Source organism: Physella acuta, unplaced genomic scaffold (genome assembly GCF_028476545.2).
Source record: "Physella acuta isolate Inbredline_101_S28 unplaced genomic scaffold, ASM2847654v3 ptg000874l, whole genome shotgun sequence".
In the NCBI taxonomy this organism is placed as follows: domain Eukaryota; kingdom Metazoa; phylum Mollusca; class Gastropoda; family Physidae; genus Physella; species Physella acuta.
In genome coordinates this window covers 183271-197646 of record NW_026732391.1, presented here as the reverse complement: position 1 = coordinate 197646, position 14376 = coordinate 183271, and the positions used below count along the sequence as shown (strand labels likewise).

The following is a 14376-nucleotide window of genomic DNA, read 5'->3' as shown; positions in this document are numbered from 1 at the left end:
CACAAAAGTTGTAGTTATTATATCTTATTCTAGTTATTAGTTGTTTACCTGTCACAAAGCACATTAAATTTCTTCTTAAAAATATCAAGGCCAAATGGGTAACACTATTTGTTCATGAAGTTATAGAGAGGTAAATGCTAACCTTTTTATATGGCTTTGGTTAACTGTGTAAGATTTTTAAAAGACATTTAACATTTACTTATATAAAATTTCAAACATAATAAATAACTTTTACCATATTTCAGAACATGAAATGTATTTACAATGCTAGTGAGCTTTAACAATTAATGTTTGAAGACATTTCAGTGAGAGAAATCAAGTAGATCATTACAATGTTTCAATAGTTTCTGATAATACTGGAATTTCTAATTCTGACATTGTCAAGACAAAATAAACCTTACATCATGCTGAATTGGTCCCATCTCAAAAAGAAACAAAAAACAACTTTCTACATAAACAAAAATTGCCTTCCCTATTGAAAATGATAGTAGATGATTACTGGCCTTGATTTACTAAATGCTTTTATGATCTGAAGGAAAACATTTTAAATAAAATAACCAGTACAACTGCAATTTTATAACAATTGAAATTCTCGATTCATTGAAAAATTTTTTTTATAATGCTCTCAGCAACTTTTGCTTTGCTAGGAAAATGATGAGACTTTAGTTATCTTAAGTGTATGTATCAAAACTAATATTCATAACCAAAATTTCATTTAAATGGGCTAGAAATCTGTATAATACTTCAAATGTTTACTTGTTAAAAAGAATAATATCTATGTATTTCATATTTAGTGAACTTGTAGTTTTGATTCCTAATAGTAAATAGTGAAAAGATGGGTTAACTATGCAGCTATTAAATGTATTTGTAAACAAGTTTCAAAAATTAACAATTTGATTTCACATCATTCAACTTCAAATATGTTATAATATATTAACTGTATAATGAGTATAAGCAATTGTATTTACAAGTTGAATGGACTTTACTAATTAGTGGATACACATTTAAATATTTAAATACTAGAAACACCTTTGCCTAATGGTGTTAGTTAATTATTACATAATTTTGTAAAATATATATATATACAACAATAGATACTATCATTACACTTAGGCTAGGGGTGTATCTTAACCCTGAACAAACAAAAATGTGCAAACAATACAGCAAAGAAATAAAAATAATACCTCTACAGATCTGTTTAAATATCTTAACATTTAAAGGTAACAATGTATTCAGAAAATAAATTATTTTTAAGTGAGTGATGGGAAATTTTTTAACAGTGTTTGGGATTTTCGGGAAAATGTTACAATAAAATGAAAATATAATTAACTACATTTCTGTATCTAGATCTATATGTACATATATTTAGTTGAAAATTATTTACATAATTTTAAGTCGATTGATTTTGTAATACGCTTATTGCACAATTTTAAAAAAATCAACAGCTTTTCCTCAAATTGGTTTATACATACAATTTCAACAGTAGGAGTGAGACAAGCCAATGACCGAACAGAATTAAAACTTCATGACCAACTCTGAGAGGTTAAAAGAAGAGTCACTACTTTCAGAATAATGAAAAAATAAACTAAATGGAAAGCTGAACAGAATAGCTTATTGCTGCAGTACTTAAACGGGATAGAGAGTTGAAAATAAAAGAAAAAGTTCCTTTTACTAAAAATCAGCTTTAAAAAATATTTTCAATAACAGTAAGAACTAAAACTATTGTAAAAATTAGGGCAATAGAATTGTTGTAAATATTGATTTGAAAAAGTTAAATCTAGGCTAATAACATAACCATTAAAAAACATAATAAGCAAGCACCATTCATTTAGGGTGCATCTTGTTAAAAAATGAAAAATGGCATAAATAAAAAAACAAAACAAATAGAAATCTTGATTATGTTTTCGATTTTAAAACATTCTATTTAAGACAGTTATTTCTAACAATTAGCTAGGAAATATGCAGTAAAAATCGTTACTCAAATAGGTAAAGCAAATTTGACCAAAAAAAAAAGGCCATGTGAAAAAATTAAAGTGGCAACAAAGTTGTCTATAAAAAAAAAATCTATTTTCCCTTGAAAGTTAAGTTTAAAAAATACTATTAATTAAATCCATTGCTCAAAGTGGAGTCAACATACTTTTAAAATAAATTTTAATAGAACTGAATATTTAAAACCTTAATTATATTAATAAATTAAGATACATTGCAATAGAATTATAATTTAAACATTTCTTGACTCAGCTGATTTTACTACTATATATTTTGACATTAAAAAAATGTATGAAAATAATGAATTTCAGCCAACAAGTAATCTTTGTCTATAATTTGAACAAAATTTAAAACATGACAGGTTGTGCACTTTACCCCAAAGCTTTTAAAATTTATACTCAATACATTAAGAAGGCAAAATTTTTTGATAATGGACTCAGTTAAAGAAAATGATTTAGAGAGAGAGAGAGAGGGGAAGAGAGAGAGAGCAATATTTAAGATATGATCTTCTCTCAGACAATAGTTAGCAGAGCAATTAGTTTTCCCTCCCTCAAAAAGCATACAATTTTAAAGAAATTTTCTTAAAATTTAATTTATTTAGTACGACTCATAATCTGTAATCACCTTTCAGTTAAAATTAACAACTTGATTAACAAATGTGAATAATAAATTGTCTTTAAACAACTTAAGTTTCACTGAATGATGGATTTTTTAAATAATGATAGTTTCAAAATAGAAAAGCATAAAATAAGTTAGGATAATACATTTGAGGTAAAATTTGGAATTATCTTGTCAACACTAATGTGGGCAACGAATTCATCGTCAACATAAAAACCTCCATACAATGTACACTTGAAATTAATTAAAAAAGAAGCAACAACTGAATAGCAAATGCTGTTAAAAATATGTATGTGAATGTTCCACATCAATCACAAAGTTGTGTAAAAACTACTACTGTAAAGGTTAAACTAACAGGAACAAATAAAACAATTAATACTTGGCCTGGGGCAAGCCATCACAACTTGTTTCCTGGTTTATTATACATAATATATACTTTTCCCAACTTAATATTTTATACTTGTTGAGATTTTTCAAGCCATTTATTTTATCGTAATGTGCTTTAAATGTGCAGCAAATTATGAATACCTGTCAGGCTCATCAAAAGAAAGACAAAAAAAGTTTTTAAAAATTATTTTCCCAAGCAAAAACAGCAATACTCAAAAAAGCTCTGAAGAGAATGTGAAAACAAAGTGTAACCTTTTAAAACATTCTAATGTAGCCTGAAAAAGCTATTCTTTTATTTGGCTTAAAAAATGCTAAATTTTCCAGTTTAGTTAAAAACTAGAGTATTTTACTTGTGCTATAAATAGATACATGATGATGTATACATAAATAATGCTGTAGCGCAAGCCAAAAGGTTTATAAACCAAACTCCAGAATGAACAAAAACATTCTAGGGAAAAACACACTATACAGGTCAACAACAAAGAGAAGTAAAACTTCAGATTATACAAACATGTTCAGATTACTACTGCATGTTTACAAAATACAGAAAAAACATTCAGCTTCTGTAATCATACATACATACTAAAAAAAAAGTAACATAATGAACCAAATTCTTTAGCAAACAATCTGTCTTTACATAAAATAATACAACATGGTAACAAACAATTTCATCAATGAACAGTCAAAATATCAGTTTCAGCTCAACAGCCAAGTAAGTTTTTACTGTATTTGTTTACTCTGTGCCTCAAAAAGTCGTAGCAACTGTTGAACTGAAAAAAATAAAAGAAGACAATTAAAATAAATTTTGACTTTATTTTGACAGAAACTCAAAGGTAACTAGAAAATAAAAGCTAGAAAGATCTGTATAACTGGTTGCTACATTTAGAGGCTCCTCATTTACTGTCTGCATTTGGTGTAGTCCATCTCTTTAGTTTTGAATGTAAACACAGCAACAGAATACAGATCACTTAAACACTTTACATAAGGTAAAGGGAACCAATGGTTTTCTGATAGGTAAAACCACATACGTGATGTCCAATTTTTTGTAGGCCATCTCTTGATTCCTCAAACAGCTGGTGCCAACTAAAAAGAAGTCAGGAATGTTGCTAAATAATTCTTTATTTATAAAATGTCAAGTCCTTAAATGTGAAGTATGGTCAAGAATTTAGCTGTTTCTCCATATGCTAACAAGCATCTATTCATTATTATTTGTCTGCAATTTTTCAGTGCACTATAGCAAAATCCAGTCATAGACTTTTCAAGTCTCTGAAAACCAATGGTTAAAGTTTAGTTCATCATCTGCTGTTAAATACATTTTTAGAACTAACATACATTCCTTTCATTTTTGTTGAGCTGTGCAATACAGCTCTAAAATGTTGAAACTGTTGGAGAAACATTAGCCTAAATGCATCTAAAGATGATGGTATTGAAAGGCAAGGTAGAAAAGAGGTTATTTTGAATTAGGAAAATAAAATGGCTTCTTTGTGAGTGAATGAATCAGTTATTTACTTTGAAATAGGCCCAAAACTTTTCTACTGCATCAGAGAGGAAAAACTCCCTGCCTCTCTATTCTATGGGCTTTTTTCTTTTCTCAGTAGGTGAAAGCCTACTAACCCTGCAAGGCTGACAAATGTTTAACTAAATGTTGACAGAACAGTTAACAGAACTCACTCATCTCTCCTGATTCTAACTGCAGTCTCTCAGAATCCACCACCACAAAGATGGGTTTTGTTGAAACTGTTGCTGGTGTGGAGGTGCCTTCATTGTGACACAGCACAGAGTTGTTGCTTGTGGTGTTTGAGAAACTTTCCCCAACTACTGTGTAAGTTGCTGGAGGAGCTTTGCTTGTGTCTGATGCTATACCTGCAAGTTAAAGTTGTTCACATGTTTGAGAAGGGAGATAATAAATTCATGAGAGGATTCACTGAAGTATATAGTTTTAAAATATCTCCCTTTCTGGTCATCCCCCTTACCAAATTTGTGCTTTTGACATAAGTAAATAATGAATTTGGAGTTGTTGATCAGACACTGACTTAACCATAGCCTATTTTCTTTCAAGCTAACTTTTTCCCCGGCTCTTGTGGGTTCCAAGATACATCTCAGTGAATAGGTCTTAGCTTGTGTGATGCACCCACATACAAGTCCATATAGAGTTAAAATCAGAGTTATCTCTAAATTAGCAAAATGAGATAAAGCATTTACCTGCTGGCTTAATATCTGTCCCAGCAAAAGCATCAGATCTCAGTAACAAGTTGTCTGAGTTTTCCTCCAGCAACATGTTTTTTAAGTATGATTCTGATTTAATGAGGACCGACTTATCCACTGCATGGGCCACTCCCACAGGGGCTGGAGAGTATCCAGTAACTGTGACAGGCTTCTGAGGCTCTGGTGCGCTCAGGTTATCTAACACAGTCTGTGAACTGCGCAGGTGTGGGATGGTCCCAGGTGGGAGCTGAAACACAGAGTTGGATGTCGAGGACTGGACATGGGCCTGGTGAACCATTTTGTTGAGGTGAAGAGCTTCTGTGGAAATTACAACAACAAAAAATGAATTCAACTTGAAGTGTGTGAGACGTTTCTTCTATCAAATATAAATACAATTTTACTGAGACGTTTCTTCTTTCAAATATAAATACAATTTTACTATCATCTAAAAGAATCATTTCTGACAGAATATATTTGTTAAAGTTGTCAATGTGACAGAATATATTTGTTAAAGTTGTCAATGTGACAGAATATATTTGTTAAAGTTGTCAATGTGACAATATATTTGTTAAGTCAAGTCCAGGCCATCAAGTAAACATTTGTGCAAGTTGTAAACATCAGTTGTGTGAGGCTGAATACACTTTGTAAACTTGAGGCACCCTGTTTTTAATATCAAATATTTTGGCAATTAGACTAACCAGGTGAGACAAAGGACAAAGTCTTGGTACTTGAAATACTGTCAGTCTCCATAGGAACCTCTGGCTTTACTATTGGTGCCACTTGATAAACTGTGAAAGAAATACAGTTATAAGAATTCATCTAAAAGAAAACAGCTTGATTGGAAATGTTAAATAATGTAATTACAGTTAACAGTAAGTGTTAACAATATTTAAGTGAGTATAAAAAGTAACTGAGGAGTTAATTATCACAGAAAGAAATTCTTACAAGTGAAGTACAGTTAGTACAATTGTTGAAGAATACAAACAAGAGTAGAAATAGTTTGATTTCTGGGAGATCGAGTAGAAACAAACATGTTTTAATTAATGGAACTAAAGCTTTCAACAAGGTAGCTGCAGTGATACATCTGTCTCATTCATTCTCTTATCCATTTTCTTCAACATCATCCGCTCTTTTCTAACTAGATCTAGTCTAACTAAAATCTTTAGTTTGGTTAGAAATGTGACAATTTTTCTTATGTGAGCGCAATTGGTTAGGGTTAGGCCAGTGTAAGTTAGACTTTGGTGGTATACTTTATTTCATCCACTACATTCTATTGAACATGGAATTTAAAAAGTTATTTTTGATTCCTTATACAGCCACCAGAGTCCTAAGTCAACTCAGCATTTCAAGCAAGGATAGTGCCAAGGGAAAATCATTGAAAATGTGTCTCTAGACAAATTGTCAGTGGGTGACTTTCACTACATAACACACCAGTGGCACAGGCAGGATTTTTACATGGGTGGAGCATATACAATATATCATATATATATATTTATATATACACACATAAACATATACATACATATATACGCTACAGAAAATTTTTTAAAAGTCTAGTGGTGGTTTTACAGTCACAAAGCTGGTGTGACCATTTTGGAGATCCATAGGGAGAAACACCCTGCATATGCCACTGTACAAGCAATTAATTGAAATTCACTTTCATTTCCATAGAAAGGACCAAACAAGCCAGGTAAACTTTGTATGCAAAAGCAAAAAAAAAATAAAATCTACCAAACTTTGAAATAAAATAAAGTTCAACTGCAAATACTAACTGCTTATGCATTAGACAACAAGGCATTAATAATGCAGTTTTTCAAAGCAAGTACAGGTAGTTAAAAATAGTTCAAAAAGCTGAACTCAATCAAGCGTGAAACATGAGAGGGTTTGTTTCATTCAGAAAAGGAAAAGAACATGCACTAACAGGCAACAGGATTGAATGAACCAAGCCTCAAATGCACAAGTGTTAAAACAGCTACCTTGTTGAAACAAAACTATTTTTTTATATCTCATACATGAGTCAATAAGAAAACAAAAATGTTGAGAGATAAATTATGGAATAAAAAATGTATTTCACTTTAACATGACGAATTAAACAATAAAAGTAACCCTTTGAGAGAAATGTATTGCACGTTATACAAAGGCTATAGAGTTGGTTGAGTGAGCCTTGGTACAAGTTAAAGTTCTGGCGTGATTGAGATTTTTGTAAGAAGTGATGCTGGGAGATGATGAGAGAGAGGAGAGTGGCAAGCCTTGGTGTATGAAATAACCTGGGCAAATGTCGTCACTGATCTGGGCTACATGCACACAGACTGGCCACACCACCCAAAACAGGCAGCGCTAACTATCATGTCTTAGCCAGACTGAAGGTGCCTCCGACACTGGGACACTAATTCAGAAAAGGACAGATCACAAACAGCAGCAAGTTATTCAAACAAATTCAACTATGGATACAATTTACTTTTCAACTAAGCTTTGTATAACATTAATTCTTTATGGTAAGTGTTCATTTTTATTTTTAAATACTTTGTGATTTAATTGCAAAACAATTTTGTCCAAGCTTCATGAAATGAAGTTCTTTTTTATTAAAATTTTAATAGGTGAATCCTACTCAAATATACCAAATGGCATGTAAATATCAGGTGCAAGTGTGTAAATGTCAGGTGTGAGTAAAAAAAACTGGTGGAATGTAAAATATTAGGTGTGAGTGAAAGTTTGGTGGAATGTAAAATTCAGGTGTGAGTGAAAGTTTGGTGGAATGTAAAATGTCAGGTGTGAGTGAAAGTTTGGTGGAATGTAAAATGTCAGGTGTGTGTGAGTGAATGTTTGGTGGAATGTAAAAATGTCAGGTGTGAGTGAAAGTTTGGTGGAATGTAAAATGTCAGGTGTGAGTGAAAGTTTGGTGGAATGTAAAATGTCAGGTGTGACTAATAACTTGTCTTAGTGAAATAGCTAACTAAATTATCTACAAAAACTGCTTAAGAAGATACACATGTCTCAAATTAGAGACTAATTTGTTGCTGAACAAACAAATGCTTATAGAAAAATAACCTATACTTTTAATGTGGTAATACTTTTTTATACTAAGACATTAAAATCACGACCATAAAATTGTCTTTTGAATATTTAATCTATCGATGATTAACTGGTTTTAAAAAAAAACCAGTTTTTTATATTTTGCCATTCTGGAGGCTCCTAACCTTTAATGTGTCCTAACCCAATCAAACAGTGAAAAGTATTTGAGTGAGTAAGTGACCATATGACAACTGGGTGTCATGCAGCCCTTTAGCAATAAAACAAACAACTTACTGTGGTTGTATTTTGGTTAGGACAGTCACCAGCCTTGACAGTGCTAAGTGCACAAATCCAACGGCTAAATGGATTGTCTGACATATACATTAGTCATTCAGTTCATGTAGGCACCAGATGTGCAACTATTATGGAACAGTGGCCATTGGTCCAGCCAAATTTGTAGGAATCAACCTATGCTTTGTTAGACATATTTCCTACTAACCTCATTGCAGCTTTTATAACATGAAATAAACCCAAACGAGAATTATCCAAATACAGTTAAATACAAATAAATATATATAACTGTATCTTTAAATGCTTCAGAATTTATAAAAACTGTCATGCTTCAGCTAAATTAAAAATGCTAAATGAATATCTTCATTTAAAATGATTTAAATAAAGTTGTAGGATGAATCATTATAAATATGATTATACTACCAATACACAGGTTCATAATCTGTTGCTGAATGTACTTTTTTTTATGTACTGCAAAGGGTTAAGAGAAATAAGCCAAATGTATTTCAATTCAAACACAAAAAATGGCATATTAAATCAAGGTAGAAATACTGCCTATTATTTCAAGTGAGTTTTTTGTGATATTGTTTTTGAGGCACTGAGCACAAGCTATCACATCTACCAGGTGTGAATACAATGTCTGTCAGTACTGACACAACACCCAAATGAGATGGATCAATCTCAGTTCTCTAAATATTCCAATAATAAATGTCCATTTATAAACACTCCATGTCTATTTCCAGTTTTTTTAGGTCATCCATTTTACAAGAACCAGTTTATAACTAAGCCCAATCAACCTGGACATCAGCTGGCATCTACAACCATCAGCCATCAATAATTGCATCAAATGCCACACTTTTATTTCAATCAAGCTAGCTAGTGAGTGCATCTCTGCACAGTGAGAGGTCAAACCAAAATACCACAGTCTGCAATCATAAAACAGTTGTATTACATATATCCAATGTAAACAAAGGGCACAGTTCCAACATTTTGTTCAGGAATTTTCAAGCACTAAAGATGTATAACTAGATAGTAAGTGCTTTTTAAAAATCTATTAAAATACCCCAAGTTGTTTTTTATTTGATAACCCACAACAAAAGAAACTAATAAATATTACAGTACTTAGTGATGGGTTTAGGTAATTTAAAAATTAACCCTTTAAAAACTAAAACAGGGCATCATTATCACATAGATTTTGATTTTGCATGTGAAACACAGTAATTTTAGTACACATTTCAGCAAAAGCATTAACCACATTTAGTATTTTTTTAAAGTTCACTTGCATGCTAAAAAGAATCAAGATTTATGTTGATACACTTTGAACCAGTAGTTAAAGGGTTAAGCCAACAGAAAAGTAACAATAATAGATATTAGAGTTCTGTGTGTGGGTGTAACCGAAAACAAATGAGTACATCTTAGCTATGCTGATCTAACCTGGCTTGTAGTAGAAACTATGGGAGTCACTTTTCTTGCCAGCACAACTAACCACAATCTGAATCTGCTCTGGCTCCAGTATCAGCTGATCTTTGTAAGGCGGCACCTTGCAGATCAGGTGAGTCTGTTGAGGTCATTGTTAAAAGAATCAATAAATTAAGTATGGTTGAGTACAATTTTTACTTTTTTTTTTTTTGGTATCTTATCTTTTTGATTACTTTTCAATTCTACATTATCTAATGTGTTTATAGTGTTTTTACTTTGATTAGTCAGAGAAGTTATTTTTTTTAAACTTACTGGCTGGAAGAATTCCTGCTCTATTTCAGCTTCAGCTTGCCATATGATTGCCTCATCATTAGCATCCAGCTTCTGGAAAAGCACACTGGTTCCTTTGTTCTTAAAATTTTTGCCAATGATGAACAAGCTCTGCCCCCCTTCACTGGTACACTCTGTGAGGCTCATCCTGGAGATTTCTGGCTGACCAACTGGTTGGGCTACATAGCAATTGGTTACATTATTACTTCTCTACCTTTGGTCACTTCACTTTTAAAACACATTTTTTAACTATTTGTAAGTAGAACAAGTTCTCAAAAAAGCATGAAAATGAATTGTACTCCTATCTTTACCAAGGTTTTATTACACTTATTGCAAGGCTTACTCATGGTTTTAGCTTTAATTGGATATTGAATGACTAAATTTAAAATAATTTAAAACTGCATAATTCATGAGTTTTGTGATGAGCTTATAGGAAAATATAAAAATCAATTTAGATAATCCTAAGTTCAAAGGAAATGAGATAGAACTAATTTAAAAATGTATAAACTAAAAGTAAATTGCTAAAAAACCTTACAAGCTACATAAAATGTGTCAGACTTACTACAAACAATAGGGTTTGAGACAACTTGCAAGACGTGCTGGCTACCATCAACTTTCTCTACAAAAGTTCTAATGACCAGTCTAGCTCTGGTATTGTGTTTCTTTTTGTCTCTAGCTCGCTTGGGACCTATCCTTCTCTCAACATCAGCATTTCTCAGCTTCAGGATACCAATACAGTCAAGTCTAGAGGAAAGCAAACATAACTATTTGTTAAAAATAAATACAACATTACATTGGCTAGACGCTGCAACAGAATACATGGGTACATTCCTCGACTGGTTTAGTAAATCAACATAAAAAAGGCTGCTTCCTCTACACAAGTAAAATTATCTCAGCTACAACAAACCTTAGATAACTCACTTACTTGACTATCATCTCATTTTCAGGCAGCATGTCTATTTCAATGACAGTTGTCCCCTCTATCTCCTGCTCTGTGCAGGAGGTGGAGTTTTTGCCAAACACCCGACAAGCTTGGTAGAAGCCATGAGGCTTAACTCGCCCACACTCGTCGCCGATGAAAACTTGTAGTTTTGTTGGTTTACTGTAGCCAATCAGCTGTTAGAAAGTTCAGAACTCATTTCATTAATAAGGTTAGACTTGAAATGCCTATCTTCAGTATGGACTGCAGTGTTGTGATATATTATCACACTTTAAATTTGACAACAAAGTTGTAAATAATACATACAGTTAAACAAAAATCTCAAGTTTTCCCCCCCCTTCAATTTATTGATATTCACTAGTTTTTGTAAAGAAGAGCTAACATTTGAAGGTGCTAGCAAGTTTCCTGAACCCTTTAACCTACACCCAACCACCAGATACAACACAGGCTCACAAAGTAACCAGCTACCAACCTTAATGACAGGAAACCCCTGCTGACTGGCATCTTTGATGGCACCACGGCTGCCCTCAGTCTGGTAACGAGCACGATGATGTGGCTCTGGCTGTTCAAGAATCTTCAGCTCAATGTTGTCCAGCTTGCTGGAGTAGTAAGCCTTTAGACTGTACTCTTTCTGTTTCCTGGTCTGAGGCCTTACGGACTGTGTAGGGACACTGGTCCTGCTGACACTAGCACCTTTCACACTTGATTTGGGTACAGCATTCAGCCTTCAACATGGTCAAAATGAGAATTGTTTTCAAATTATTGAATTCTAAAAGAGCAAGTATTAACTTAAACAAAATAACTAAAACTGGCTTTGAATTCCTGCAAGAGCCACAAAGTATTCACCACAAGAAGGTAAACAACTTTAAAATGCTAAAGTAGGACATTTTATGAATGACAAGCATAAAAACAGGTTCTATGGTTTAAAAATAGATCCAATTCAAAGGGCCATATGTAGGGCAGGATTCATTCACAATCCAGGTGTGAATGTCAATTGTATCTAGCAGCAGTAAGTGAAGAATCTAAAGTTCAGATCAAAAAATAAATGTGTGAACAAGTTAAAAGCTCTATCTTGTTAACAAAGGAGTTTATTAGATAGATAACCCCTTATGTTAACTCCATAGTGTATATATATTTGCCCAGCTCTTTTTTATATATTTATATCTAAAGGAAAAGGATATTGGGTTTTGTACAATGTTTACTGCTAATATTGACCTTGAAATTAAGGTTAGAAATCATAAGTGAACAAAACAACATGTAGAATGAAGTTGTCAATTTAGTGAAAAATATTAATCAGAGCAATACAACTATTAATCTATCTGTAATAACAACAATATTCATCTCAGTACTACAACAGTTACCACTTGTATCTATCTGTAATCAAGTACTTACAGTGTATCTGTAGTGCTAATGTTGGTCCCAGTAGAACCAAATGTAAACACCTCCAAGTTGTCTTCCTTGTTTCCAAAAGCAAAAGAAAAATTGGATGCTGTGCTGACAACACTGCCAATATCAAATGCATGTTCAGGGGAGGGAGGGGGCTGGATGCTAGAGCGAGCATCTGCGTTTAGGGAGCCCTTGAGAATTTTCATTGGGACGTTTTCATCCTTGCCTCGAGTGGACAAGATCTCCTCCGTTGATGGCCGCTTGTGGAAAGCATTCATGTCAAAAAATGAGGCGTTTTCATCATCGTCATCATCGTTGACACTGTGCAGAGTGTCAGACTTGATGTGAAGATCTTCTGAGCGCTGGATCAAAGTGGACTGTGTGTTTCCATCTTCAAACCCATGGGGGGAAGATAATGGGGAAGGAGCTTCAGAGTTTGAGTTTTGTGGACTACCAATATCAACAGTGAGAGGTGAATGGCTTCTCTTCTTGTCCCTCAGAATCTGGGCCAGTAGAGAGTTCTGTTGGTTGGACGTGTTCTCTAGCAGAGTCTGGGCTGCATCAGTTGCCAGGTGTACTGGGTTGTGAGCTTGGTGAGGCAGGGAAAACAGGGTGGAGGTACCCACCTCTGACTTCACCTCCTTGGTCTCAAAAGACTTGGACAAGAAATTGGAAGAGAAAACATTTGTAAATGCCAGAGTTGTCAGTGGGGCACTTGTGTTGGAGTTGTGAGATGGTATTGACAGCCCACTTGGGTTGAGTGCACCTGGAGGAAGTGTGCTGTTGAGGAAAGAAAATGGTGCTGATGTTGAGGGAACAGATGCAGCAAAAGTTCTCACTGGGGTCATATGGGCTGGGGATGTTCCGATGGTCGTCCCATTTGATAGCTGAAGGTTTCCTTGGATAGCAGTGGGGAAATTAAGAACTGGAGGGAGTGCTGAAACAAGAACAGAAAACTGTTATAGCTTAGCAAGTAAATATAAAAACAAAGGTAACAAGCAGGCTGGAAGGAGACTATTTCCATCATGCTGATGGGGAAATTATATGATACTAGGCATACTGCCTAGCTTCGCTTAGGTTTTCAAAAACATTTGATAATTTGAATAGTAATTATTAGGTGATGGATGAGGCGTGGAGTGCTTAAATGTAAACAGTAATGCTAATTTTAGAGAAGATGTTGTAGGCCTATGCTCTTTAACATCAGCATTCAGAGAAAGTGTTCGAAAGTACGCAATTTATAACTAAGATGGAAATAGAACTACAGAGGTTCCATGAACAGTATATCTCATAACTTATATTACATTGACTTTAAAAATTAATTTTTTATTTAATTATGATACGTAGCTTAATTAATAACTTATTTTTATCTAAAACAAATGCTATACTTTGTCGTTTTCTGTTTCTGTTTAAAATAGTATACAATTATTTGAAAAATAATTATTTAAAAAGGTTACCTCCCTTGGAAATTAACCGAATGACGTATCTCTGTGTTTACTTTTTTTTTAAACAGTTACTATGCTTATATAAGAAAATACGATATATAAACATATTTAACGACTACAATAGCTTTTTCCGACGGGATTAAAGTTTTTTTGTTACCCTCCAGGGTCGGTCTACGACCTCAAATAATATTAACGGGATCGATCGTCAAATTATTTATATATATATCTCATATAAGGAGAATTTCACTCGCGGTCATCTTTTAGCACTGGTCGAGGGCTTTGAGTCTGACTAACAGTTTTTCCATACGGCCTAGTCATCTATAGAAGTGTATGCAAAACATTAGCATGATGTACAGA

At 33.3% G+C, this 14376-nt stretch overlaps 1 protein-coding gene across 10 annotated transcripts in view; it reads right to left on the bottom strand.

Annotated features, from left to right (window-relative positions):
- Positions 1 to 77: 77 nt before the first annotated feature.
- The window catches only part of LOC131952453 (uncharacterized), a 35749-nt gene continuing 21450 nt past the window's right edge, over positions 78 to 14376 (bottom strand). For 5 of the 10 annotated variants that reach the window (XM_059315112.1, XM_059315111.1, XM_059315114.1 and 2 more), the window contains 11 exons: positions 12584 to 13514; positions 11664 to 11916; positions 11177 to 11367; positions 10814 to 10995; positions 10234 to 10430; positions 9937 to 10060; positions 5898 to 5987; positions 5197 to 5517; positions 4666 to 4857; positions 4023 to 4077; positions 78 to 3764 (listed from right to left, as the gene is read on the bottom strand). In XM_059315112.1, the coding sequence (XP_059171095.1) occupies positions 3740 to 3764; positions 4023 to 4077; positions 4666 to 4857; positions 5197 to 5517; positions 5898 to 5987; positions 9937 to 10060; positions 10234 to 10430; positions 10814 to 10995; positions 11177 to 11367; positions 11664 to 11916; positions 12584 to 13514 (2561 nt within the window). In that variant the 3' untranslated portion in view covers positions 78 to 3739. Of the gene's footprint in view, positions 3765 to 4022; positions 4261 to 4665; positions 4858 to 5196; positions 5518 to 5897; positions 5988 to 7463; positions 7586 to 7890; positions 9429 to 9936; positions 10061 to 10233; positions 10431 to 10813; positions 10996 to 11176; positions 11368 to 11663; positions 11917 to 12583; positions 13515 to 14376 lie in introns of those variants that run through there. The other 5 variants (XR_009388535.1, XM_059315110.1, XR_009388536.1 and 2 more) reach the window with 5 other exon arrangements.